Genomic DNA, 25525 nt, shown 5'->3' with positions numbered 1-25525 from the left:
TCAATATGCCATAAATTTAATTAATGTTGGTTTAAATGGAGGCACTCAGATGATTGTGAGTAATAAAACATTGCTGAGGTTGAGACTTTTCTCTCTCTTCTTGTTCTGCTCTGAAACAGCAAAACATGAGCAGCACTCCAGTGCCATCTTGTGCCTTCCTATGCATCCTACAACAGGCGTTTAAACTGTGTCTTTTATTTTATTATTATTATTTTATTTTATTTTTATTTTTAATTGTTTGGCTGTGTTGTCCTTATCATGTTCTATGAAATACTGTGAGTCGTGTGTTTGTAATAGTGCTTTATACAACTTCACTCGATCATGCAAAACAACGTAGGTCAAGATGTGTTGTATTGTTGGATTATCCTGATAAAAACTAAATAAATAAATGGCTTCACTTGCACATTTAAAGAGACATATTGGATTGTTTACAAGTGGTGTTGTATGAGGTACTTTACAATAATACTATGTACAGCAGGTTGTGCTCAGCAAGACCCCTGTCAGGAGCTACACTATACACGTATACTGCTGTGAACTGGGTCACATAAATAAATAAATCCAACACAACAATGAAACAAGTTACCAATACAATTCCACTTCAACATAAACCAAACTATCCCTTTAACCTCAGAGCTATTTCTAACTTTGGGCAGTTACTTAAAGTAAACACTGCTAAGAAAGTTCTCTAAACCTGGAGGTCAAATCATATTCAGGGTACATTTAAAATGTACAAAATAAATGAAGTGAAGTGCTTAAAAATAATCATTTTTTAGACAATATATTTATTGTTTGAGGTAGAAAATATTTTTTTGTAATGGCAGCAAGTACCACAATCTTATTTTGCTTCTTCCCCTATGTTTCAAGATACTCTGTGCCTGATTTCACACACTTTTATGACTATTGATGCAAGTTTACAAAATTGCAAATACAACCTTATTTGTGTATTTACATTATCTTGACAGAAGAATTTTCCAAAAAGGGGTTTGGACCCTGAAGATCTGTTTTGGGAGTGTTTATTATCACTTGTGATGGTCCAAGATATGGGTTAACTATAACAACCAGTGAAAAAAAGGAAGCAAAACACAACAGAGGGTTGCACCTCTCACCCTTAAATAAAACAATGTGACATACATCACACTTTGTAGAAATTAAATCACTCGTTACAAAGGGTGTGAGTAGATGTACTGTAGCTTTCTCAGCATCAAATGGATCACTGGTAACACACCTTGGGAACCCACTGTACAAAGCTGAGTGCTGAAACCTGCACTGTGGTCATGTTTCCTCTAGATGGCCATGTTCATCTGCTGCACGGCAGAACTTCAGAAGGAGTAAGGCAGTAATGCAGCGCAGCAGAATACATTAAAAAAATGGTTGGAGGTCAATGAAAGTCATTTCTTTCCTACAGCGCGTTCTATTGATTATACACTCAAGTGTTAAGTACAACATTTAAATAATAGTAACTGCAGTTACTGACACACACTAATTCAAGAAAGAAAAGGATCTAGAACATTTTAACCAGATATCCTTTATGTTCATTTGGAATTCTTATTAAGATTCAGTGTAAAACGATCCAGACAGAAGCCTTCTTCTCATACATCAAACCCCATGGCAGACTCTCATGCATATTCCAAATCTGCAGGCGTTGTTAGTGTAAAAATACGGCTCCAGACATCTGATGACAGGTATCATGTTAGTACAGCGGCACTGACATAGATCTGTCTGCCACCTCCGAGTAAATCATGTTCACAGCCGAGCAGTTTGACGTCACAAAGAGTCACTTTCCTTGTTTATTTATTTAACTGCCGTAATGAGAAAACGGAAAAGGTTAAAAGCTAATGAATTGCCACTTAATGTTTGCAGGGTGTGCATAAATTAATTGACAGCTTTTGTAGGCAGAAATTAAGTTCAAGGCGATCTGTCCATGATTAAAAATGTGTCATAATTTTGCATACGTAAGGCAAGAGGCACGCACATCTACTGCCAATCTTTGCAATAAAAATAAAAGCAGGCTTTCAATGTTTGCGGTGTTTCGATAAGGAGTGGATATTAGAAAGACATTAATCAAAAGGAGATGCTGTAGATATCAATTACTCTTCTGTCCTCGCTCTCTTCACATAGTTTGGTGTTTAAAGTGTTGACATGATCACGTTAATTTTGATGAAGCACTTTCTGAACGCTCTCAGTGTCAGCTGTCTTCTATATATGGCTGTTTGTAAGTGATCTGACGGTAAGAGCTGCTGATGCTCCTGAAATCAAATCTCCATCTCTGAATTACCCCTCAGCTGTGTCCAATAAACACTTTATTGGAGAGAACATGGGCCTGTATCATTTGTCTGTATCGTCAGGTTTCTGTGTACTTATTCACTTACCTTATTCACTTACTGACTCTCTGTGTCCCAGGAGTCCAGGTCTATTTCTGCGTCTCTGGCCTGTGGTGGACAAAAAGAGGCATATCAGTTTTGTGAATACTTTTGGGACCATGATTCTTGGAGCTTGCCTTACTTTTACCCCCTCCCCCCAAAAAATGGGCAGCACACCCGGCTAAGGCTCGTCACCAACTGGCAATGCCAGCAGGCTGCCCTCAGACTTTGGAGCCGAATCAAGCAAACCGGTCCAGAATCCTTGCAGCCAAAACCCAACAGATGCATCGAACTGGACCGGACTTCACAAAATGAGGGGGCTAATGCTTGTAATGTTCCCCCCTCACACATAAACACATCCATATTCACAGCTAAATATAAACACTCGCTCAGCTAGGGAGTTAGCTGAAGAGTGAAAATAAAATCTGGTGTACTACTTTCTAAAGTGCAGATTTATTTTCTGTTTCTACATGGCTTTAATTTGCTACACACAGTTTTATTTAGGATGAAGCAAACAGGAAACCTTCCATTAATGTGTGCATTTTGAATGCACATTGTAGACATCACATAGAGGGAAAAATCATGATGGAAGATGGAATTCTGGGCAACAGCAAGAAGCAACACACATCAACAGCATGAGATTGACAAATGGCTTCAAACTTTAAAGGCTTGTCGGAAAAAACAGAAACCCTGAAAAGTGCCTGTTATTGAAGTGGAGGAAGGTGATAGAAAACAAGGGCAGTGTGAGGTCAGACAGTGTATCTCTTGTCTGCTGGTTGCTATGATGCTCTCTGTGCCAATGATGACAGTCAGTAAAGTTGGCTGAAGAAAACAGCTGCTGCTGCAGCCGGAGACACAGTAGTGCTCATGGACTTTACAACTGAAAATAAGAAGGACGAATACAAGCAGGACAAAAACTTGTACTTTACGTGAATGTGTGGAAAATGTTATGATTTTCAACACACAGATGATGATATTAAAGCTTGACTCACAGGCCAAACAAGTGACTAGTTTAGAAATACAGATGTGTGTGTTTTTTTATTGACTTAAAAAAATGAACAACTGATGGATGCAGTTGGAGGGGCATCAACACTGGGCGATGAAATCTACCATCAAGCCTGACTAAAAAAAAAAAAAAAAGGAATACTTTCAGGTAGATGAGCAGCTTCTCAAATCAATGTAATCAATTTTGCAGCTGTGGAATCTAGGCAAATGAATTTATGAAAATCAATTATGTATAAGAGGCCTGAGAAGCGAATGAAATGCCCCAAGAAAATACAATATCACTGCAGACTTTCTTGTTTCCATTATTTTCTAGGAAAAGCCTCCATCATGTCACTGTCCAAGAGTTCAATACTGGTGTATAGGAGCTCAGCAACACATCTGTCACTGTCATAAATCTGGTTCTAAATCAAATGAGATTCTTTCTTATTGTGTCAGTCTCAATCCCTTCTTCTCGCCTCAGAAAGATGAACAGTTTCAAGACTTGACAACATCCCTGCAACTGATCAATGCCCAACAGAGAGGATGTCGGTACACAACAGAGTGCTGTGAAATGTTCACAACGAGTATTGGACACATTTTGGTGTTGTTCTTTTGTCTTCTACACACAACCCTTTTCCCAAGCACTCCTATATCTTCTCTGCAGCTTTGTCACGCAGCTCTCTAATAGTGGATTAGCCCGGGCTTGTAAATGCAGTAAATGCTGAGAATGAACATCGATCCTGCAGTTTAATGAGAAATAACATGGGACAGACCCTGGACACTATCTCTCCTCGCTCTATCCTAACAAACTAATGCACGTACATTCTCTCGTTTACACCAAAGCACCCGACAATCCCAGGAATGATTCTTTCTTCAGTCAAGCAGTCTTGTCAATCTGCATAAGCGTTATCATTGATGTTCTTAACATAACATGCACTTTTGCCTTTGGTAAAAATTTCTCAAGTTAAGAGGAATGACTTTACCGTCAAGGCAATAAAAATAAAAAAAAAAGGAAAGTCACACAAAGTTAAACACACTCACTCAGAGGCACATCCTGCCCTCTTTCTCCAGACCAGTGCTGGCACTATACGTCCTCAGGCCTGCCTTGGCTGGTGGTTTGATAAATTGGCCCTTTCATCTCGTCAATGTGCATTGTGTCAGTGAGTTCGTGTGTATCTGAATCTGCGAGTGCATGCTTGTGTGTGTCTGCCGGGGTACATTGTCTGAGCTGTGAAGTGTTTGGCTTCCTCACTGAAGGCTGCTGTCACAGCCTCTGAAAGCGTGTAATGGGCGCCCATTCTGCCGGAATGAATACACATCCATACGCTAGCGAGAAAAAGTGGCATTTCAAAAAGACTTGGGATAATCGAACAGAAAAATTATAAAATAAAGGGCAGAGCAATGTCATTCTTTTCAGTTAAGCTCTAAATTTGGTGCATACGATTGCTAAGGGGATGTGTTTGCAGTCTAAAGTAAATTAATGCCATTTTTGATGGATCAAGGGTGTTTTTTTGTTGGCTGTTCGAGGCATACTGGCACCAAACATTGGGTTTCTATGAGTTGGACGATGATTCATAGCTGTGTAGTGTTGTTTTGGTTTGATAAGGATTCAAAAGCAACGGTTTGTTTATTCAAATTCCTTAGAAATACTTCCTCCTGAAATGTGGGTTCATTTGCAACAGTTTGTGTTTGCAGAGATAATGATTTGTAGAATCCCCCCGTGTAAACACAAGTGCGCTCTGTTCCGGGGGTTTGTAATTAGACCAACAATGATAACACCGGAAATCTTCTTCATATTGTAGCTCGTCAGTTGACTAGTCAGCATCTTCCCTGCTGTTCCTCAGTGTAACATCAACATGTGTGCGGAAAACAATCGGAGGATAAATTAACCCTTTGGAGAAATAAGCAGCAGCATTATTATTAGTACTGGCTTGGTCGGGTAGAAATAGGGCTGCAATTAATGTTATTTATTTTATTTATTATTGTTATTTATACACGTGATTATAGAAATGAAACTGACTAACGTCTAAGTCTATGAAACAGCGGCTTTTGTCTGACTAATGGTCCAAAGACCAAAGGCGTCCAATGTGCAATGAAATAGAACTGAGAAACGCCACCAATTTCTATTTTTGACAGTAAAAGACCAGTAAACATGACATTTCTGCTTGATAGAAGACATAAATGTTTAACCGATTATGAAAAAGGTTGACAAATTCTTGGCCCAATGGTCAGCACTCTGGCAAAGGGCAAATGCACTTAAAAGGCACTTAAAAGGCACTTTTCTAACTTAAATGATAAAGGACCATTCAAGACACAGGCCAAAGCATTAAGTATTATTAGAACTGTTGATCGTGATATAAAAGCAATAAAATGCATGATAATTATCCACCTGCATTCCTAAAGGTTTATCTTTGTTCATTATTCCAATGGAATATATGAAAAAATTAGACACAGCCACCATGACTTCACTCATTGGTTATTTTGAACCACCACACTTTTCAAGACCCAATTTCACAATTTTAGACATCACCATATTTTTTTTTTTTAGTTAGAAATAACTATATTTGGACGACAGGTTGGATATGCTTCATTGTATCTGTATCCTGGTTGACGGGCTTCAGTGGCAACTAAAAATCACAATTTGCCACGCCCTTAACCAAGACATGCTTTATAAATAATTATATGTTTATTAAAACCATTATTAACAAAGTGAACATCATGCTGTATTTCTGAAGACTTGAAAGTAGAGAAGGAGACCATAAAACCATGAGGAAGATGTTTACTCAAATTATATCAACAGAGAAGAAGGCTTCACATTTGATTCCATACACATTTCTTTTTTTTTACAGCCATTGGTTTCTCCCTCCTGCTGGCTGTTAGAAAGGACACAGTTATGCACTTCCTCGTTGACTAAACTTTAGAAACCTTATAGGTAATGAAAAATGTAAGAGTAAAAAACTGCAGTTCTGTAAGTGTCCACTGGAGGCTAGGTCCAAAAGCCAAGGAATCCCTATACAAATGGAAATTAAAATGCATATTTTCTAAAACAAAAACAGCATAGTTCTAAAAAAGTTATTTTTGTCTCAATAGCTAATTTCTTTGATGGTAAAAATTGTAAGTAGTGGCCCGCGGTGATCGCAAGAAGTGTGTTCGGCTTTATGGCATTCACCAGTTAGCTCGTCCTGTCAGGTAAAATTGCTCAGGCAAATAGACAAAAGAGGACGGTGACGGACCGAGCAAGAAGTCGAGTGTACATACCTGCAGATATTATCCATAACACATCGCTGTATTGTAAAGTTGCCATCGTTGTCTCATGTTTAGCAGCTTTACCGGATGTAGAAATGCATCGAAACCAAAGTTGTGTCAGGTAAGCATACAATTAAATTAATAAATCCAACTAACAGCAAAAGTTAAAGTTGTCTCTACAATGGGCTGTAGACGCTGGCAGAGTCATATTTGGAAAAATCCAATAATATTACTGTTCCTCGTCTGTTGACGTTTGTCTTTGGCTTCTTACAACCGCCCGACTGCTTGTCAACAAAAGCATATTGTCTAAGGGGAGTAGTGGAGACGGCATAACAGCACTGTCCTACAACAGTGCAGTTGCACTCAGAGCCCTTTGGTGGGCGCCAAAGTGCACCACGCTGAATTCCTGTTACACAGTATACACATATTGTTGCACATAATATCTGACACCCCTCACAACAGGTTGAATAAATGAATCAATTGTTATAGGCCTATGCAATAAATGACAGTTTGAATGGAGAAAAGCTACTTAAAATATACCTGTATTGTGTAGCCTCGCTTAGATAAAGTGCTTTGTTTTGTTAACGTTTTGTTTTTCAATGATGTTCCAGCAGTCATATTTCCACCCAATGTAATAAAACCAAATCATTATCTGAACACAGTGATACCATTGTAATCTAAAAAAAAGAAAAGAAAAGAAGGAGAACAGTGAAAGTCATTGAGTTTGACAGGTCGGTTGGTGCACACCTGAGCCGCACAAACACTTGATAAGCCTGCCAGAAACACAAAATCAACCTTAAGATAATGAGATGCAATGGTAATTCGCGCGCTCTTTCAGCCTCAGTTCATTTTTTATGTAAGACGATATTCATGTGGGTGCACCGTGCGGAGACCTACTCACTCGACCAGAGCTCCCACTCACTCACTCACTCTCTCACTGTTCACTATCACTCACACACACACACACACACGCACACACACACGTTGGTGAGCCGAGAGCGCTTTCTGTCTTTCATTCATCCCAGTGAAGGCTGCTCCCACTTTCTTCGTCTTCTTCTTCATCATCATCATCATCATCATCATCACCATCATCTCCTCTCACCCTGCCCCTCCTCTTCCTCCCTCGCGCTGGGATAGCTCACTTTGTTTTTGTTTTTCCTCTCCGCGGTGCCTTTTGGTCGGAGTAGTAGTGGATGATATCAACAGAGCAGCGTTTCTTCTTTCCTCCGCGCGATACTACGGGGCTGCCGAGGAGTCGCTAGAGGACACGCACATCACGACAGAGAGCAACGCGAGGGAGTTCTGTTTTTATTCTTTATTTATTAATTTCTTCTGGAGAGGACGACGTGATTTCTTGCAAGAAAACACACAGAATAGCTCGACTGAAGAGCAGCGCCACCTGCTAAGACTGCTTGTGTGTATGTGACGGATTTTAAAGGACGTTAAAGGATTACAGGCAGTTGGCGGATGGTTGACGGTCTCGTCAAGAGGAGTCACTGCCTCTGCGCAAGGTGAGTGATGGACTGGCAAATACTGACTGGCCAGTTTGTTCAACAGATGCATTATCGACCTGTGTTGCCCCTCGTTATTTGATGGTCTGGACGGTCTGTTTCAAGCAGAATAGCCTACCGAAAGTTTAAAATCACTCAATATGTCTATGGAAACTCCTGCTGGGATAGTGAGCGTCCGAGTTTGTATAGTAGAACATCTGCAAACTTTGTGGTATCTTGTTTTTTTTTTGGAAACTCGACATAGATCCAGGACATGGTGTTGCTCTACATTTCATTATAGGCTATGCAGCATCTACTGCTGCATGATATTGTAGTTTTTTTTCTATAATGCTTTAATTAAGTCTTGGGCGTTTCCTGGATCAATTTCTTAACGAAGCACTATTTTACTCATCTTTTTTATGTAAATAGCCTACCTGTGTTTGTAGACTGCCTTTGTATGCTACCATAAGGTTTTGTACAACTGTAAGGCTGCAACCAATGGGCAATTAACTTGATGTTATTCCCAATGTATCACCTAATTGTTAGGTCTTTAAAATGTAAGAAAAAAAAGTTAAGACTCACACTATGCTAGAGACAAAGTTGAGCTGCTGTTTTCACTTCAATAGTTCAAAATCCAAAGATGTTTACTTCACAGTAAAACAGAGATGGACAAAAGCAGCTCATCTTTACGTTTGAAAATATGACCCCAGAGAATTGTTGGCGTGTCTTCCTGATGATTTACTTTAAATCATTATCAAAGTGGTTGCAGGTTAATTTTCTGGCAATCAGCTCTTCTCATATTGCACTGATCATCTCAGCTGTAGAGCGGTTTCAATGAATGTAGAAAAACCTGGCAACCCTGCTGAAGTTGGAATTAGACGCAGGGATTTTCCACATGATTTAGAAACTTTTCACAGCATAGCAAACCCTGAGCTCCGTGCCTTCCTCCGTAATGACTCCCAGTGAAATGTGAAAATGAGACACATGTCAGATATAATATGGATTAGTGCTGATACTTGCTGCATCTAGTTTCACTGGACCCTATCCATCTCATTGAGAGCCCAACCTCAATGCAACTATTTGTCACTCTGGGATAAATGTCCAGTCAGCTTCATACTGGGCGTCTGAGGCTGGATGAACCAGCTTATGGCCTTTACACAGCGCCTGCCTGCCTGTCACCAGGACAGACACACACATACACACATTTACAGTACAGGATATCCCCAAATATCACACATCCCTCACTCAGACACATTGTAATGAGGTGTCATAAAGTAAAACAATTCCAAGTTATTTATGTCATCACACAGCAACCATCAGTCCTCCGAAAAAGAACATTTTACCCCGAGCGGCACTCTCTGCAGTTTGCACTCTGCCTCTTTTATTTCCACTGAGTAGCACCGGGTCTGTTTTTCCGACATGTAGCCCCACCAACCTGAGGCGAGCTGTGGCTTCATGCTCTGTTTACATACAGATATTGATCAGCATGCGCTGACTTGTACTGTACTTCAGGTCACTGCAGCACCGTGTCACAGAGCTAGATTAGAATAGATAATAAAGAAAATGCATCTTATTCACCATATTAGAGCTTCAACTTGTGATTGTAATCAAAATTGTTAATCTACCAAATAATAAGTTATCACTGTGTCTATATAAGGGCAGCATTTAGAGGAGATTTCCCTTAAATATCATCCAGAAAGAAAGATGTTTTTTTTTGTCCTAAACAGCAGTTTGAACAAGAGCTGGAATGATTGGCTCTTTAATTGAACTGTTAACAAACAGGATAGTAATTGTGCGTTGTTTAGATCTGTTTCAGTTCTTATTTAGTTCTGTTTGATCCTTCAATGTCGGCTGTTCCTATCGTTGTGAGGCAGAATTAATCAAACGTTGTATAGTTCACCCACTAACAGGGAACATGAGCTGGGTTTAGACCATCGTGAGACAGCTTAGTTTTACTGGACTGATGATGTGATGTTACAATAGTTATCCTATTATGAGTAATCTTGTTTGTTGCACATAAGACATTATTTTGTACATTATGTACATCAAACAGTCAGGTGACCAAATAAATAATAAAAACAGACATTGATAACAAAGATAATTGATTCAAACCCCTTTTTCAAACCCCTCTAATTTTCAATTAGTCTGTTCAGTATCACAAAAGAAGACAAACGCTGGAAAAAACATCTAACATTTTTCTAAAATCTGCATGTTTGCGCTCTGTACCTCGTACAATGACATTAGAAGTACCCAATAATGAAAATCGTGGCTGAATACAATTCTTTTATTCGAGTATATTTCATTGACACACTAAAGAAAGTTTCATAGTTCTAGCCTCTCTAACTGTCATAGAATCTGTGGTAGCACAGTGACGGATAAATAAATATCTAACAGCTTATATTCATGCCAACACACTGCCTTTTATTTCACTCAAGGTGAAGATACTAAGAGGAGCAAAACAAATTGAAAATGTTTTTTATTTAGAAAGTGAATTAGCATGTTCATATTGTGGAACATATGCAGTGAGGCTCTGAGCCATTAGATGTACAGGAGCCCATTTGATTCTCCCTCTCTCTCTCTCTGTCTGAACGTCTCTCATGAGGTGCTGAACTGCATCAGGGGGAGAATCTGATTAACCGACTGGCATAATTTACACAGTCCTGGAGGAATAAACAGAGGAAACGTAGTCTTGAAAAGTGCCCGCATTTCCTCCATACATACAAATAGAGCATATGCACACTCACTCGCACACAAACACTGATAAACACACACACACACACACAAATGCAGTCCGAGGGCAATAATTGAGGCAGTGCTGCTCTTTAAAGCGGCTGCAGCTTCCGCTCTTTTTTTAATAGGACAAGGATTGATTGAGGGAGTGCGAGTGTGTGTGCGAGTGTGTGTGCGAGTGTGTGTGCATGTTAGCGGTCACAGGCGAACAACTGCTCCACTTTCTTTAAGATTGATAAAGCATCGTGTGTAGGTGTCCGTCTGTAAATATGTGTGTGTATATTTTCCTCCAGGAGTGCTCCATAGCAACAGGCAGCTTATTCTCTTCGAATATTTTTCTCTCACACAACGTATGCTGTGACCTTTTCTGCTGACTGTGTGCATGCAAGTTTTTCTTTTTTTTTTTTTGCACGAGTGCATCATGTGTGTGCTCATGTGCATTGGTGTGTGGGCCATTTGACCTTTCTTAGTGTGCACTCATTAATAGCTGTGCAATAAGTATAATGAAAGGATCCGCTGTGCAGGTATTAATATAAAGATATTGAGTCTGTCTGTGTCACAGCAGCATCATCGCCGTGCCAACCGAGAGCTGTTTGTGCCTCTCTTTTTTTCCTCACAAACAAAGCAGATATCATCACAATTGCAACGTATTGATGATGATTTTTGCATGCTTTGAACAAGTGGCATTATCATTTTTACGCTGTTTTATGTTTCTCTTTAGCGGGAACAAGAGAGACATCTTTAATATATATCTTGACATGGTTGTCTTCTTACGTTAATATCAGTGTTAGACTAATAACTGGTTGCATATTTCATATCCGGGAATAGCAGACAGAGCTCTTTAGAAATCAATTTTCTTTTGCTCCATCACCGCGTTTGGAAACTGGCCCGCTGCCAGATAGGGAGGCACCGAGGGGAAGTAGAGGGGGGATATTGTGGGTGCATCAGTGAGCGAGGGAAGAAAACCATGCTTATCAGATGCTGATTTTTTTTCTTCTGTGTCTTTGAATTTGTCTAAATAAGTCATATGCTTTCTCCAAACTTCATAAACATTCTCTCATGCACATAGAAGAAGCACAGACCCATCGTCACAGCTCTCCTGTTTATAGAGGCTGCAAGGTCATGCCCTATTTAGTCCGTGCCAGTGTGTTTATGAGTCTGTGATGCACAAACACAGCATGCGGTCAAACATATCAATAGCATGCTCCTTTGTGTGCATGTATGTTAGGACATGATTTACACATCACAGTATGAAGCTTGTATGCTTGCATGCTATCCCTGAAGATGGGGGTAGTGTTTGCATGTGGAGACTTTATGATAAATTACTTACAGCTCCGTAGTAAAGTCAGTGCCTTATGTTTAAAGGCTGTTTGCTTCACTTTGACATATTTCTGGGAGAGAAAATAAACAAAGGCCTTCTCATTTTAAATTCCTCTATCAAACCCATATTTAGAAAACGTATTATTCTCTGTGACTCAAATGGCAAAGACGGCAGGGTTCATGGGACTTAAACAGGCGGTTATTTGTAGGTTGGTGTGTGGATAAACACTATCATTTGCAACTGACTCCTTTTTGATTCAGAGGTTTTAGCTGCGAGTCGTTTCTTTTTTGTATCTCCTTTGATCTGGCTAGATTTACCTCACGCTTAATCTAAAATAGTTTCAAAGACTTCTCTTTTTGGATTATTTTTGACGTGGACTTTATTTCTCTTTGCTTGATCATTGGACTGTTGATTTGCCATGATCGATGCCATTGATCACTCCTCTGTTCTTGTGGCTCGATCTTGCCGGAAGCGCTGGGCTCCGACAGCACACTTACGGGCAGGACAAGCTGTAATAGTTGTATCCAAAAGCTAAAATCAATATTTTTCAATGTTACAACACTTAGAAAACAGAGATTGTCACAAACTGAAGAAAAGGGGATCGCTGGGTGAATGTTAAATCACCCAAAGTTTTCTTCCACTCTTTTGCAGATGGATTCTTTTAAACCTGACCTTGATGTTTGTAATTACTGTGACACAGTTACACAGAAGGAAACACAGCCGACCATGCATACAGCAGACATCAAGGTTGTGTTTTTAAGCTCTCATCGAAATGCTGCTATGGCAAATAAAGTGCTCCACACCTGCAGAGACGCACACACAAGGAGGCATTAATAAGCTGTGATTTTTACCTCTGGCTTATTGTGCGGATCCCTGCAGGCATGACAACCTTCATTTACTCAAGCAAACATTCACTCAGACCGACAGTGAGCTAAGCACAGGCACACATATAAAGTAGAAGCCCTTATGATTGACAGTGGATCCTACAAGGGTATTTGTGTTCACGTCCCCTAAGGACCAAAATGCATCATCAAGTCTCAGCTCTATTGTACTGAAACTATAAATACACCTGCTTTATAGTCGAACAACACACTTGTTATGACACTTAACGTAATCGAGTCTTTTGTGCTACAAAACAAGAAGCTTATTTTGCTAATTATTTAGAAATGAGCTGTCATATTAGGAGTTCGCTGTTTGCAGTCACATTTGCTCCATCGTGGAAACACAGACAGTCAGAGAGGATTGAGAGATTTGACGAGAGCAAAGTCATTACAACGCATTATTTGGCTCGGGCCACTTCAGTTGTTCCCCTTATTGCAATTTTATGCCTGATTTCTTTTACAGTTCTTATTTTCCTTTCATATGCATTGTTTTTTTTTTGTTTTCTTTTATGTCTCACTCCAGCTCTGTCTCTGAGGTAATGTATGTCTTTTGTGTTTTGGTACATGTTGCCTCATGGGAAATTTGTTTGCTTCCTTTTCAGTTTTGCCATTACGCATAATGTTCTTTGAAACTCAGTATAATATTGTTAATGTGCAAGACTTTGTTTGGATTTAGGAAATTGCATTGGCGAAAATATTGAATTATTATTATAATATTCCTTCCTTCCTTCCTTTCTCTGATCCTAGTTTCACTCGCTATCAAAGAGAGTCCATGTGTGTGTGAGGTTGTGTGTGTATTACACTGAGACTAAATTATGCCCCCCCCCCCCTCACCCCCCAAAAAAAATCTCTCTGAAGCTTTTGTGCTCTGCGTAATACCTTTTCAAAGAGACTTTTTCTCATGAATCGCACCATTTTTTTTTTTTCCTTTCTTGGATCTTGAAAACATGCTTGATCACGTCACTGCAGTCTCAAATGTAAAATATTTGGTACTGAATGTTCAGACCAACAAGTGTTAGCTTCACTCTGTAATAAGGGAGGTGGAAACTTTGTCCTAATGTTCTTGTACTATTTAGCAAAACTTTCCTAGATCAATGTGCCAAAGTATTAAAAACAGAGCAATTAGTTGCTAATGGAAGAGATAGACCCCAACAGTTTTGTTGCCATCCAGCCTGGCATCCCCCATATGTTACAGTAATATAACAACAGCTCAAACTTCAGGCAGCTTTTTGTCTCCCCCCATTAACTCAGTTTGCCTAAGAGTCTTACTGAATGTGTGCACACACACAAAGAAACACACACACACACTCAGAGATAGGCACAGGGAGGTGGAGATGTGCTCGGTTAAACTGAGAAAACCTAACTTTGCCCGGGATAATAGTCTTCATTCACCCTTGAATGAATCCATATTGTGACCTAAAGCGGTAGATCTGCTATTAACACCATTAACACGTAATGGTCCAGGAAGAGAGATTCTCAGAGATAAAAGAACTGAAGTACCCTCATGAATAAAGAGGTCTAAAAGAGGAAGAGAGGTTATAAAGGGAGCAGTATGGACGGACAGCGTATTCAATCTTATTTTAACCTCAACAAAGAACCAGGACGAAATTAAACTGGTGTCCACTTGAGCTTGATTGGACATACAGTACCTGATTAATTAAAGGTTAAAACATTTCCATCAATAATAATTGTATCGTCGCTTTTCTATTTCACAGTGTCCCCTTTAAATATGACTTGAATGGAACAAAATAAGACTTTCTATCAAGTCGTTTAGAGGATGTTGTAAGCTCTGCAGATACTAATGAATCTCATGTGAATCAATAAAACACTCACTTTATTCGTCCTTGAGGGCATTAGGTGCTGCAGAAAGAAAAGTCTATAACCATGCTGCCTACGCTCTGAGGCGATACATGAGGCAATAATACTTTGAAGAATTTGCCGACATGCTACTACGCTCACATTAACATTGCTAACATGCTACCATTTAGCAGGTATGCTTGCTATGGTCGTGCTTAGGCAAATATGTTGGTATGAGTTTAGCAGATATTTGGTCTTTAATGATAGATTTGACCTAATGCTGCTAGACTTTAGTCAGGTCAGATCAGCACAATTATAACGATCCATTCTGAGAGGACCACGAGTTAATGTCAGAGATGCATCTATCCACTTTTCTTTTTTAGTTCTGATCCTGATAAATATGTACAGATACTGATTCTGATTCCAATATTTTAAAATAAATAATAATTACCAGTGTTGTTGTTGGTGTACACAAAGCTATTGTGCTGGCTTCACGTACAAACAGGTAGCAACAACAACTGTCAGGTTTTCAAACTGAAGTGCAAGATTTGTTCTTTTATCCCGAATAGGGGCTGTTCCATCTTGTCTGAATGTTGTGATGACGACTTGTGGGCACTTGTGGCTGAGTCTGAATGTCTTTGAAGCGACAATGTTTTCTTGATCGGTGACACGGGTTGGCGCCGTCAGTCTGATATCTGATGTGTACATTACATCAATATTGGAAATGTAGCAATTCATCTTGTAGTTTTGGCAGATCACGGGGCTGGCAGAGGAAACTTCTGTGACCGCCATTATTTTCAGTTACATTATCTTGAAACCGTTACTATCTGTACAAAATCTGTGCCAATTCATTGAGTAGTAAGTTGAGATATTGTTCAGGAAAAGTGAAAGATTAGACCTTCTGGATGATCCTTCACAGCAGTTATATTCTTTACCATGTGAACTATTTTAGATTAGCATGTTAAGCCAGAATGAACGAGTCAGTGGATCATAAAAGTTATCGTAGATCATCTTTAAGCAGGGACACGTCAAAATTAAATGTGTTGGTAAGTCAACTGACAATCATCAACTTATGTATCTATTTACCTAATGTGTATTTGTAAAGGGATGATTCAAGTCAATCGATGCAACACATTACAGCCTCAATGACAAACTCAACAATAAAACAGACAGAACAACAAAGAATACAAAAATGCATCAGTAGCAGAACACTTCTAGCATGGTCCTCAAGGACTGACGATCAGCTCCAAATAGGTTCTGTTGTTTTCTACACTACACTAGTCTGGTGGTATTATTAAAAAGAAGAAGAGCTTACAAGGCTTTTCCTATTTGTTGTTAAGCTTTATTTATTCAGTTTCATTAAGATCCGGATCTCTTCTGAAAGGTAGGGCCCAGGAAGAACACGTACACCTTTCACAAATATTAGATAAAAAGAATATCTGAAAGTATCCCCAAGAGGAATGAGTGTCTCCAACTTCAAGTTGCATTGCAATTTATTCAAGAAGGGAGGTGAATAATACAGTAGCTTATCTGCTCTTCTTTTGCAAGAGTAGATAAGTCTAGCCTACACCATCCCTCATGAGTAATCCCTGCCCTCGAGGCTGCGTTTCCACCACTGGGAGAGAAAGGAGGGAGGACAAGGAGGGGAAAGGGAGGCAAGGAGAACAGTACGAATATGTGACTGTTTTTGACTGTCCATATCAAGGGGATGTACACATAACTCAGAGAGGTGGATTTTGTCCAAAATAGGATCTGGGGCAGAACAAGCTGTGATTTTTTGGGAGAGAAAGACATTAACACAAAAACATACACAGAGACTCGAGGGGAGGAAAGGGTTAACCTTTATAACTGACCTTGGCATGTACTTTTCTGTACCTGCAGTCCCTACTCTTGTCTTCTTCCAGGACCATTTAACCTGAAATGATAAATGGGGAAACAGACAGGAGCTCTAATTACATATTTGCATTACTCATTTATGATCTTTAGCTCCTAGTTTAATATTCCAAGGCGAGAGTTCTGTGTCTGTAGCCCGGCTGTGTTTGAGTGTGTGCATGTTTGCAGTTTGCAGCGTTGAGCGAGAAAAAAAAAAGTACAAAGCAAGACCCTGCAGTGAAAACAGTGTGAATGTAAATTTGGATTCAGACTCGGGCTTGAGCTTCTTTAAAGACTTCACTCCCTCAGTCTAGTACCTTTGATTGCTAATGTACAAAGGGTTGTTAATCTCGGAGCAAGAAGGGGAATGCAAAAGGAAGACAGCGCTCACAGAGATAACATTACCAAGAGGAGAAACAAAAAAAAACTGTAATGTGGAACATCAAAGTGACACGGGTGAGTGCCTTTGCGATATAGGGTTCCATATTATTACCCCCGCAACCTTTTCTCTTGTTATTCCCACCCGGGACTCATTAGGCAGGTCACTGGCTCACAGGCTGATGTCAATATTTCATCGTCTGAATGCATAATATGACAGCTAAATCAGAGCAGCTATTTATTCCAAATGAGAAAGGAAGTATAGAATATGTGAGTGCTCAAAAGAGGAGGAGGGGAACAGACTGTCCACTTCAGAGCGGTTAACCTCCTCATGGAGGAGAAACGGAAAGATTTAGGATGGAGCGAACTTAAAAGATCTGCTCCCCCTACCACCTGCTGTTCTGCCTCTCTGCCGCCCTCACTCTCTCTCTCTCTCTCTCTTTCTCTGTTGTTCTCTCGTTCTCTCTTGTAACATTTGCCAAATGTGATACAGTCTCACTCTAGTTCATCTTAAGTACATATTTTATCCATTTAGGTGTGTTTGCAGGTCGCAAGAGATCTAAGGATGTATTTTTAATAGGACAAGTGTCTCTTAAGCTCCCCATTAGGCTAAAACATTATGCTATATCTCTGTCAGTACAATAGGGCTCTCAATGAGCACAGCACTATTTAGTTGCAAATAATATTACAAGCTAATTCATATTCTAAGCCCGGGCGACAGAACACAGCTTAAGTGGTTGCACTTATATCATAAAAGGACAAAAATCCACGTCCAATCCAATGCCAGCTTTTAAATGAACGGTGGACCAGAGGCTGAGATTTGAGGGAGGGCTCAGAGTTCATATCCGTGTTAAATACTTGATGTGGTCTTAAAAGGAATTCCCCAGAAGGTTCATTCTGTCTGCAAGTGCCTCGGGCTTTCATGCTCTCGCTAAGACTCATCTAGCTTTAGCGATTCTGTTTCTAATTGAGGTTAGAGATTTTACTCATTATTATTTAGAGCTTCGGTTTGTGATACTCATCTATGACCTCACTTAAACTTTGAAAACTTTCATGCTCTTGTTTTTTTTGTTTTTTTCCAGCTCACTAACACTACTTTTCAAATCTTCAACCTTAAATATCAACTAATATCTCGACTAGATTCAAGGTTCAGAAAAACATGTATTTGAAAAAGACATGAATCCGCTTCAGTTGGACTGTGTGGGAGTAGTTTAATTTGATTGACAACCTGGCCACATAGGCAGACAACCCACCAACTGTCATCAGAGTATGAGTCAATTATTGCAAAATCCTGAATTATGCATTCAAGTATGTCAAATTACCATTTCCTTCTGAACCTACATCGGCATCAAACCTGTGAGAAAAGACGTCACAGTGAAGATAGAAGTCTCTCATGTAAAACAAAACAAAAAAAAAATGGTGCCATTAGTTTATAAAGAGCACAAGTCATGGTTATATCTGCTTTGTTACCTGTTTTATACTGACTTATTCAAAGCTGTGCTGCAGGTGACATCCAATCCTTTTCATAAAGGTATACAATATGAAAACGATTTCCTGCTATACAGCATTACTCTCTACATCGTGCCACTATGCCCTGCTGACCCTCCTCTTTATGTTCTGTATTTGTGGTATTGTGGACTTCCAAACATTTGACAACCATCACATGCATGTCTATTTAGAAGATAAGCTCTCCCAGCACACTCACTTTTGCCTCTCTTATACTTTAACATGTTGTGCACAAATTGCTTTGCCTTTTTTGCCACTTTTTATTCAGATACAATCCTCTGCACTCAAACTACTCAGTGAGTTTTTCACTTGATTTTCTTTGAAGGGCAGACTGTGGCTGTGACTAAAATGCAAAGCTGTGCTTGGGTAGCTTGGTTTTCATAAGTAGTCCAGCTATTGCAGATGTTTTTATGCATTTTGAAGACAATGTTGGAGTAATGGCATGCTGCATTACATCGATCAGAAACATCCCAAGCCTAAATCATTATTAATCCTTTTGTTGTGGCACAAAGGTACAATAGTTTCCTTCTTTTTGAAGAGCCAGTTTTTAAAAAAAATGCCAGCCCTTCCATCATTGGCTTATGCCTTTTTGTTTTTTTATCAATGGATCAATGGATGTGTTGTAAAGCACAGGTTAGATAAATCAAATGTATCCATGATCTAATGACCTCGAAGGGCAACTAACTTTGCCCTGTTTGTGATTCATCTTCATCTGATGACTTCCAATCACTATTTATGTGGGTATGTGTCATTTAGCACCCCATGTGAACTAAGAAAAATCCCAACAACTGCCAACAGTTAGGAAGAAGATACAACTGATATCAAAATCCCAATTTAAATGTGGATACTGAGTTCAACCTGAGGCTCGAGGCAGAAATAGCAAAGCCCTAATGTGCTAAATCCAACTGTATCATTTGTCTAAATACATTTTTCCTACAGTTGTGAACATAGGATCTATAACTTAAAATGAAAAAGCTGACTGAGAACATTGCGTGCAGGTCCTTTAATTTTTCTGACTGCTAACTTGACATCAGCACCAACGCACACGTATCATCTATATATAAACCCTCTTCACTTGTAAGACACCTCCATCATTAAAGATTACACAGTTTCATATTGTGACCTCTGTGTGCATCGGAGTGAAAATAAGATGCAAATTATACTGTAACTCTAGAAGGCTTACTGTAATGAAGCAAAGGAGAGATGTCTTCTGATACTAAATATACCACACGCCTGTTTGTGGTTCATGCTGGCTTGTGAAATGAATCTCACGTTGACAATAATTTGATTCTTGAAGAACGTATTTTACAGGAAGAGTCCATTGCACATGAAGGGAATGAAACCGTTCTTACTTTAAGACCTGAAAACCCGTGTAACATGAAGATACCACATTCAATGCTTCAATTATAAACGTCCCCCTCCTCACCCTCTTTATTCCTCTCCTTCCCCACTTTCATTATTTTTTCCCCACTATCAGTCTATCCATCTTTTCGCTTCGTTGGGTCTGCCATTCCATTAATCTCACCAACAGATTGCCTCTATTAATTAGTCTTCTTCTCCCATCTTGCATGTAATAATCAGAGGTAATGGAGATATTAGGACGATAAGGATATTTCATGCAGTCACATTCACTTTTAATTAGACGAATGATTAAAAAAAAAAAAGTCTCTTATGCCTGGCTGACATTTCGAAAGACAGCAAGGTTTTATTTTTCTGTCTCTGAACACAGAAGGACACAAATTCTGCAGAAAATATAATGTATCATTTTGAAAAAAAAAATTGTTTTATGATGTCTCAAAGGACGCTTCACATCATAAAGGTAATAATGTGTCCATGCCTCTAGACAGAAACAGGTTCCAGCTTGTCATCTGTGACATTTCAGAATGAATATTGTGCCTCACAGACCCGTATGACTTGTATGGTTGTGTATTTATAGGAAAATGTATCTGAAATGGCATTTAATTTCTATGAAAGGGCCCAGTTTTGGAAATTGAATTAGACAATGGAAGAAGTGTCGGTGCAGCATGTCTGCGGTTAATTGGAAGGTCCAGGGTGCACTAAACCGACAAGGAAAACAGACAGGGGTAATTACCTGCAGTGTGTGAGCGCCCACATGTGTGAGCGCGTGTGCATGTTAGTGTTGTGCAAATGTATCGGCTGAGGGTAATTGCGCTACACCAGACTCGAAATAAAGACCATCAATTCATGTCGCTTCTTGTCCCTGCTGACACTTGCAGAACATTTCGTCTGATCTCATCGCTAATGTTGTGATTCCCAATACACCCATGCAGGACTAAAGGTCAGAGTCTTTCAGAGTTACTGGAGCTGACCTCTGCAGCATCCATGGATCCAGCACTGTGAAGCACTTCGCCCCTTTAAGCACTCTGTACTGTCGCTTCCTTGGGGAATGGAGCTCATCCACTTTAATGGTTGATGTTCCTGGACCGTTCCCGACAGACCCGTTACTCACCCTAACCCTGTCTGAGCAGCGCCTACAGCACACACATAATGAAGAGGATAGAAAATTGAACACAAGACCTCAGGGCTCATCATTAAACCATTTTCTATTATCAGTCGTGAAGCGAGAGAAAACACTGCTGCCTGGTTGTTAAGAACCCACACTGGGATGCACAGGTCTCTATGGTTTTACTGGTTAGGCAATCCCAGCAAAGACAAGGTTTAAAGACATGCTTTCTCACCAGGGAATCTTGCTGGAGACCTTTTAAAAGATTATCTCAAATACTCTTATCCTGAAGTTTCTCTTTGCCCATCTGTTCACTTAACAGCTTTACTATTTCCTGCCAGTGTTGAGAAAGTGTATGTAAAGAATTGGAATACTGGTCTATTTCTTTCTTTACAAAGTTGCATCTAATAAATGAGATCTTCAAGTTTAGGTTGAAAAGGCATGTATGTGGGTTTTACTCGTTATTCCCCTGTTGTTAAGTGATGAGTGGAGCAAAAAATTCAAGCTTTAGTGTATTCTGTATCCAAACTCAGGATTGAGAAGAAGAGATGAAAGTTTCAAACTGAATGGTCGGAGCTTACTTTGGCTCATAGCTCCCAACGGCCTGTTGGAGTGTAAGAAAAAAAAATAGATTTAATCTGCAACTGTTTAATTTAAACCGGTGGAATTCATCACTTTTGCAACACTCCTGCCGTGCAAGATCCACAAACGCGTACACGTATCTTCAAATGTGTGTCTGACGATCTGCAAACACAATACAAACCCTCGTGCTTGCAGATTGTCAGACACACATTTGAAGATACGTGTATGCGTTTGTGGATCTTGCACGGCAGGAGTGTTGCAAAAGTCACCTGTAAAATGACAGCCAATGGAGAGGTAATCGCCTCAGTTGTAAGCGATCATTTGTGTGTATTTTCAGGATTGACAGCTGAGTTCACTGCCATTAATAAATAAGTAAATATTTTGAAATTGGTCTACATATTTGCAGATTAGTATACGCATTTGTGGATCTATTTACGCATTTGTGGATCTGTGTACGCATATTCAAATAGTTTTGCCACAATAATAGCTCCATAGTTTTCACATTAGGCACGATTATTTCATACCGTGCTTGGGCACGATTGCGCCCCCCCCCTCCCCCCCCTCCCCTGCTTAATGGGCTCGAGCCCACTACCGAATGAACACAGTCCAATTCAGTAGGTGGTGGAATTGCAAACCAACTATTTGCAATGGCCCAAGAAGAAGAAGAAATAAAAAGCAACCATGGAAACCACTCACGTCATCAACTTACTGGCCGATATTTGTTTACGTCTTGTGTGGACAATGGAGCAGCCGCTTTTTCTTCAGCTTATCAAGACACAGTTCAGTCCTTCTGTTGTTCCCATGCACATATAAATATACTGACGTAAAGTACAGTATACTGTAGTATCAAGTTGTCCCTGTATGTTTCATTCGGCCCAAATTTTGAGCAAGCATTTTACTTTGTCGTTACTCCCGTGAGAGCCTTCTGCAGCGATGTCTGAAACAGACAGGCAAATAGTTATGATGTCATGTAGCAGCCCACTTCCTTGATTGAGCATGGTTGTATTTCATCTCTAGCAGACCGTGCTCGAGTATACATGAATCGTGCCCGAGACCACTTCATCAAGCGGACTCGTGGCACGGTGCCTAGTCCGGTACGCTCGTGTTCACATTTATCAAATGAACCAAATTTTGGGAACCCACAGCACCACACCCACAACCCACAAGTCAAGTGTACTCGGATCTGGGCCGAGGTCCATAAAGTGAAACCACCTTAACATACACAATGTAATTAGGACTAAGGGCAGACCTCCAAGAATAAGAATGGAAAGATTGTAGTATTTTAAGGAAACATGAATGAGCTTTGTACTGAGAGCTCCAGATACCTTTACTTTCTTTCAGTTCCACCAAGCTGCACCAAGATCTTCTCGTTCCTCTTTCGCTTTACCAAGTTCATAGTTGTGCAAAACAGAACAGGACAGAACCTTTAGTCAAAGGCAAAAATAATTCAAACATGCTAGTCTTGATGGCATGATGTGGGATGCCACAGATATGGCAAGGTTTTTTTTTTTACCCTTCCCCTATCGCTGTTGAATGGCGCCATAATCAGTAGATATTGTGATTGTAAGTTGCCACAGCATAATGTAATCACATGAAAATCACACATGACCTCTGAGTTCTATATAAATCAGACCATACAATGAGCGTGATTACAGAGAGAAAAATAAAACACATTATCCTCCAACTGCTTCTCCACGTTTTCTCCCCAAAGAAAATAAATCTCAGATAAAGATGTCTGAAGATATCTTGATAAAAAAAATATTCTCAGTGTTAATAAGATTTTTTTTTTTATATCCCTGAACCCTATTGTGAAACTTTCTTACATTCTGCTCCACCTATGTTCAATTACAATGATTTAATTTGTTTTTTACAAACCTCCTCAGGTCAGTAAAATCTGAAACATACATATACAAACATATACATTCAGGAAACATACTGTATTAATTTTGTGATGAAACTATAAACAGGTATATATCAGGATCCCTTAAAATCATTGAGACTGACATACTGTATATGGTAAAATGTCAATGAGCATTTTTTTATAGCAGTAATGAAGTACCACGGTGCTTATTACACAGCAGCTAGCCAAATAAATCAATGCTTTGACTCAAAATATCGACTATCGATATTATTGATGTCTTAATACTTTCAGCTAAAGAAATGTGTTTTTTTAGATTCTACAGTTGGATCAGAGTCAACATGAATGATAAATTTTGCAGTTTTCTTAAATATAGTCAAATTATTGTATGTCTTCAAATTGAACATGCCATAGCACCAAATTAAGAGTTTCGCACCCGGTTACTGTCAGTCCAGTTCTCTGTCATTCAGCCATTGTGTCTTTTAACCTCTTTGTTTTCTTTTCCTTTTCTTTTAAATGTACCTGACTTATTTTTACGGATTGTTAGGACTGGATTTGGTCCTCCAGATCTTTGTTTGGAATCATTTTTGTAGCTACAGTCTTGAAGTCGTGCAGCAGTCTGTTAAAAAAAAAATATCACACTGCTGCATGAGTTTTAAGAACCAATTACAGTCAGGTATTCAACAAAGCCCTTTTATAAAAGCTTGTATGAATCAATGTTACACTTAGCTTCTTTGTATCGGTTGGTCTATTCTGCGGTCCTTTCATTACAATTGTGACAAGCTCTTGGATAATAAAATGGTTGTTTGTATGAAATGTATTTCCATTTTTGTTTTGAAACAACTTGTGCTTACGTTATGAATAAAACCATTAAAATTCAATGTTTTTGTTTCTATCTGCATTTTCAGCTCCTTTTGAAAAGGATTCCAAAAACAAATAAATATATACATATACTTAACAATTCTCTCCGAAGTAAAAATGCAGAAACTGGAGCCAGAGCCTCGGGCCATGTTTCAAGAGTGGAGCCAAAATCATCCATGAGAGAGTGTTCTGACAGAGAGGATCAACATATTTTGGGCTGAACTGTCACTCTGAATATGTCCTTCTGAAACTGAAATGAATGAAACTGTTTCTAAATTGAGACCCATGCATGTATGGTTCACTGACATTTAACTACGTCCCGCATCTTAATCATATTCAGAATTCCCTGTGTTTGTGTCTTTGTGTAGTCTGAGATGAAGATGAAGTCTTCAGGCGTCGTGGATGGAGGCTTGTTCACAGAGAGCTATTGTAACATCTGCAATGCCCAGCTCATCTCCGAGTCCCAGCGCACCGCTCATTACGAGGTGAGTGTGTCTCTGCTCACACAGGAATTCTCGCTAAAAGAAATTGTTGCGATACTCGTCTGCTGCTCTCACAGGCAGTTTCCCGCACTGTGCACTTTGCATCAGCCTTATTTGTACCAATTTGTGCCTGTGCCGTTCAAAACAGCACTCATCCATTATACATGGACTTAATGCAGTATGGTAATACTACTCACACAGAAACACACACTCACTTTATTTTAATGTTGTCTACCTCTCAGCAGACTCACTAGGAGTAATTTAATGAATAGCCATTAAATAATCAGCTGCGTTCGTTATTTAACTAGAATCTTTCTGTGTGTGCATCTGAGAGCACAGGCACATATGCATGCCTGCTCGTGTGCTCGTGTTGCATTGAGGTCGTCCTTGATTACACGACACAATTGGGATTAACAACCACACTAATGAGGACAAGGTTCTTATCTGGAGAGAATTAACTTAGAACCACCACAGTGTGTATGTGTCTGCACACACATGTACCAACCACTTTCACATGAAAGTAATCTTTCTGTGTCTCTCAATTCAACTCTGACATCAAACACACAGCCTTGAGTATAAAAGAAAAGTGTGCCAGCTGCACGCCTTTTGTGTCACCCTTAACTAACAGTGTCTGTAGAGGTCAGTGGATCAAGGAGGCGAGACAAAGGAGTTTCTGTGTTTAAGATTCAATAGCTGTAGAAGCCACAACAAGG

General features: G+C 39.6%; 1 protein-coding gene across 2 annotated transcripts in view; it reads left to right on the top strand.

The window, feature by feature from the left end:
• Window positions 1-7457: 7457 nt before the first annotated feature.
• The window catches only part of zgc:171482 (zinc finger protein), a 60600-nt gene continuing 42532 nt past the window's right edge, over window positions 7458-25525 (top strand). Inside the window, exons 1-2 of one of the 2 annotated variants that reach the window (XM_065959624.1) lie at window positions 7458-8101; window positions 24699-24815. In XM_065959624.1, the coding sequence (XP_065815696.1) occupies window positions 24705-24815 (111 nt within the window). In that variant the 5' untranslated portion in view covers window positions 7458-8101; window positions 24699-24704. The remainder of the gene's footprint in view (window positions 8102-24698; window positions 24816-25525) is intronic. The other variant, XM_065959623.1, reaches the window with a different exon arrangement.

The sequence above is a fragment of the Labrus bergylta genome, chromosome 10, assembly GCF_963930695.1.
Source record: "Labrus bergylta chromosome 10, fLabBer1.1, whole genome shotgun sequence".
Classification (NCBI taxonomy): domain Eukaryota; kingdom Metazoa; phylum Chordata; class Actinopteri; order Labriformes; family Labridae; genus Labrus; species Labrus bergylta.
The sequence above is the reverse complement of the archived record's forward strand: the minus strand, read 5'-3'. Positions and strand labels throughout refer to the sequence as shown.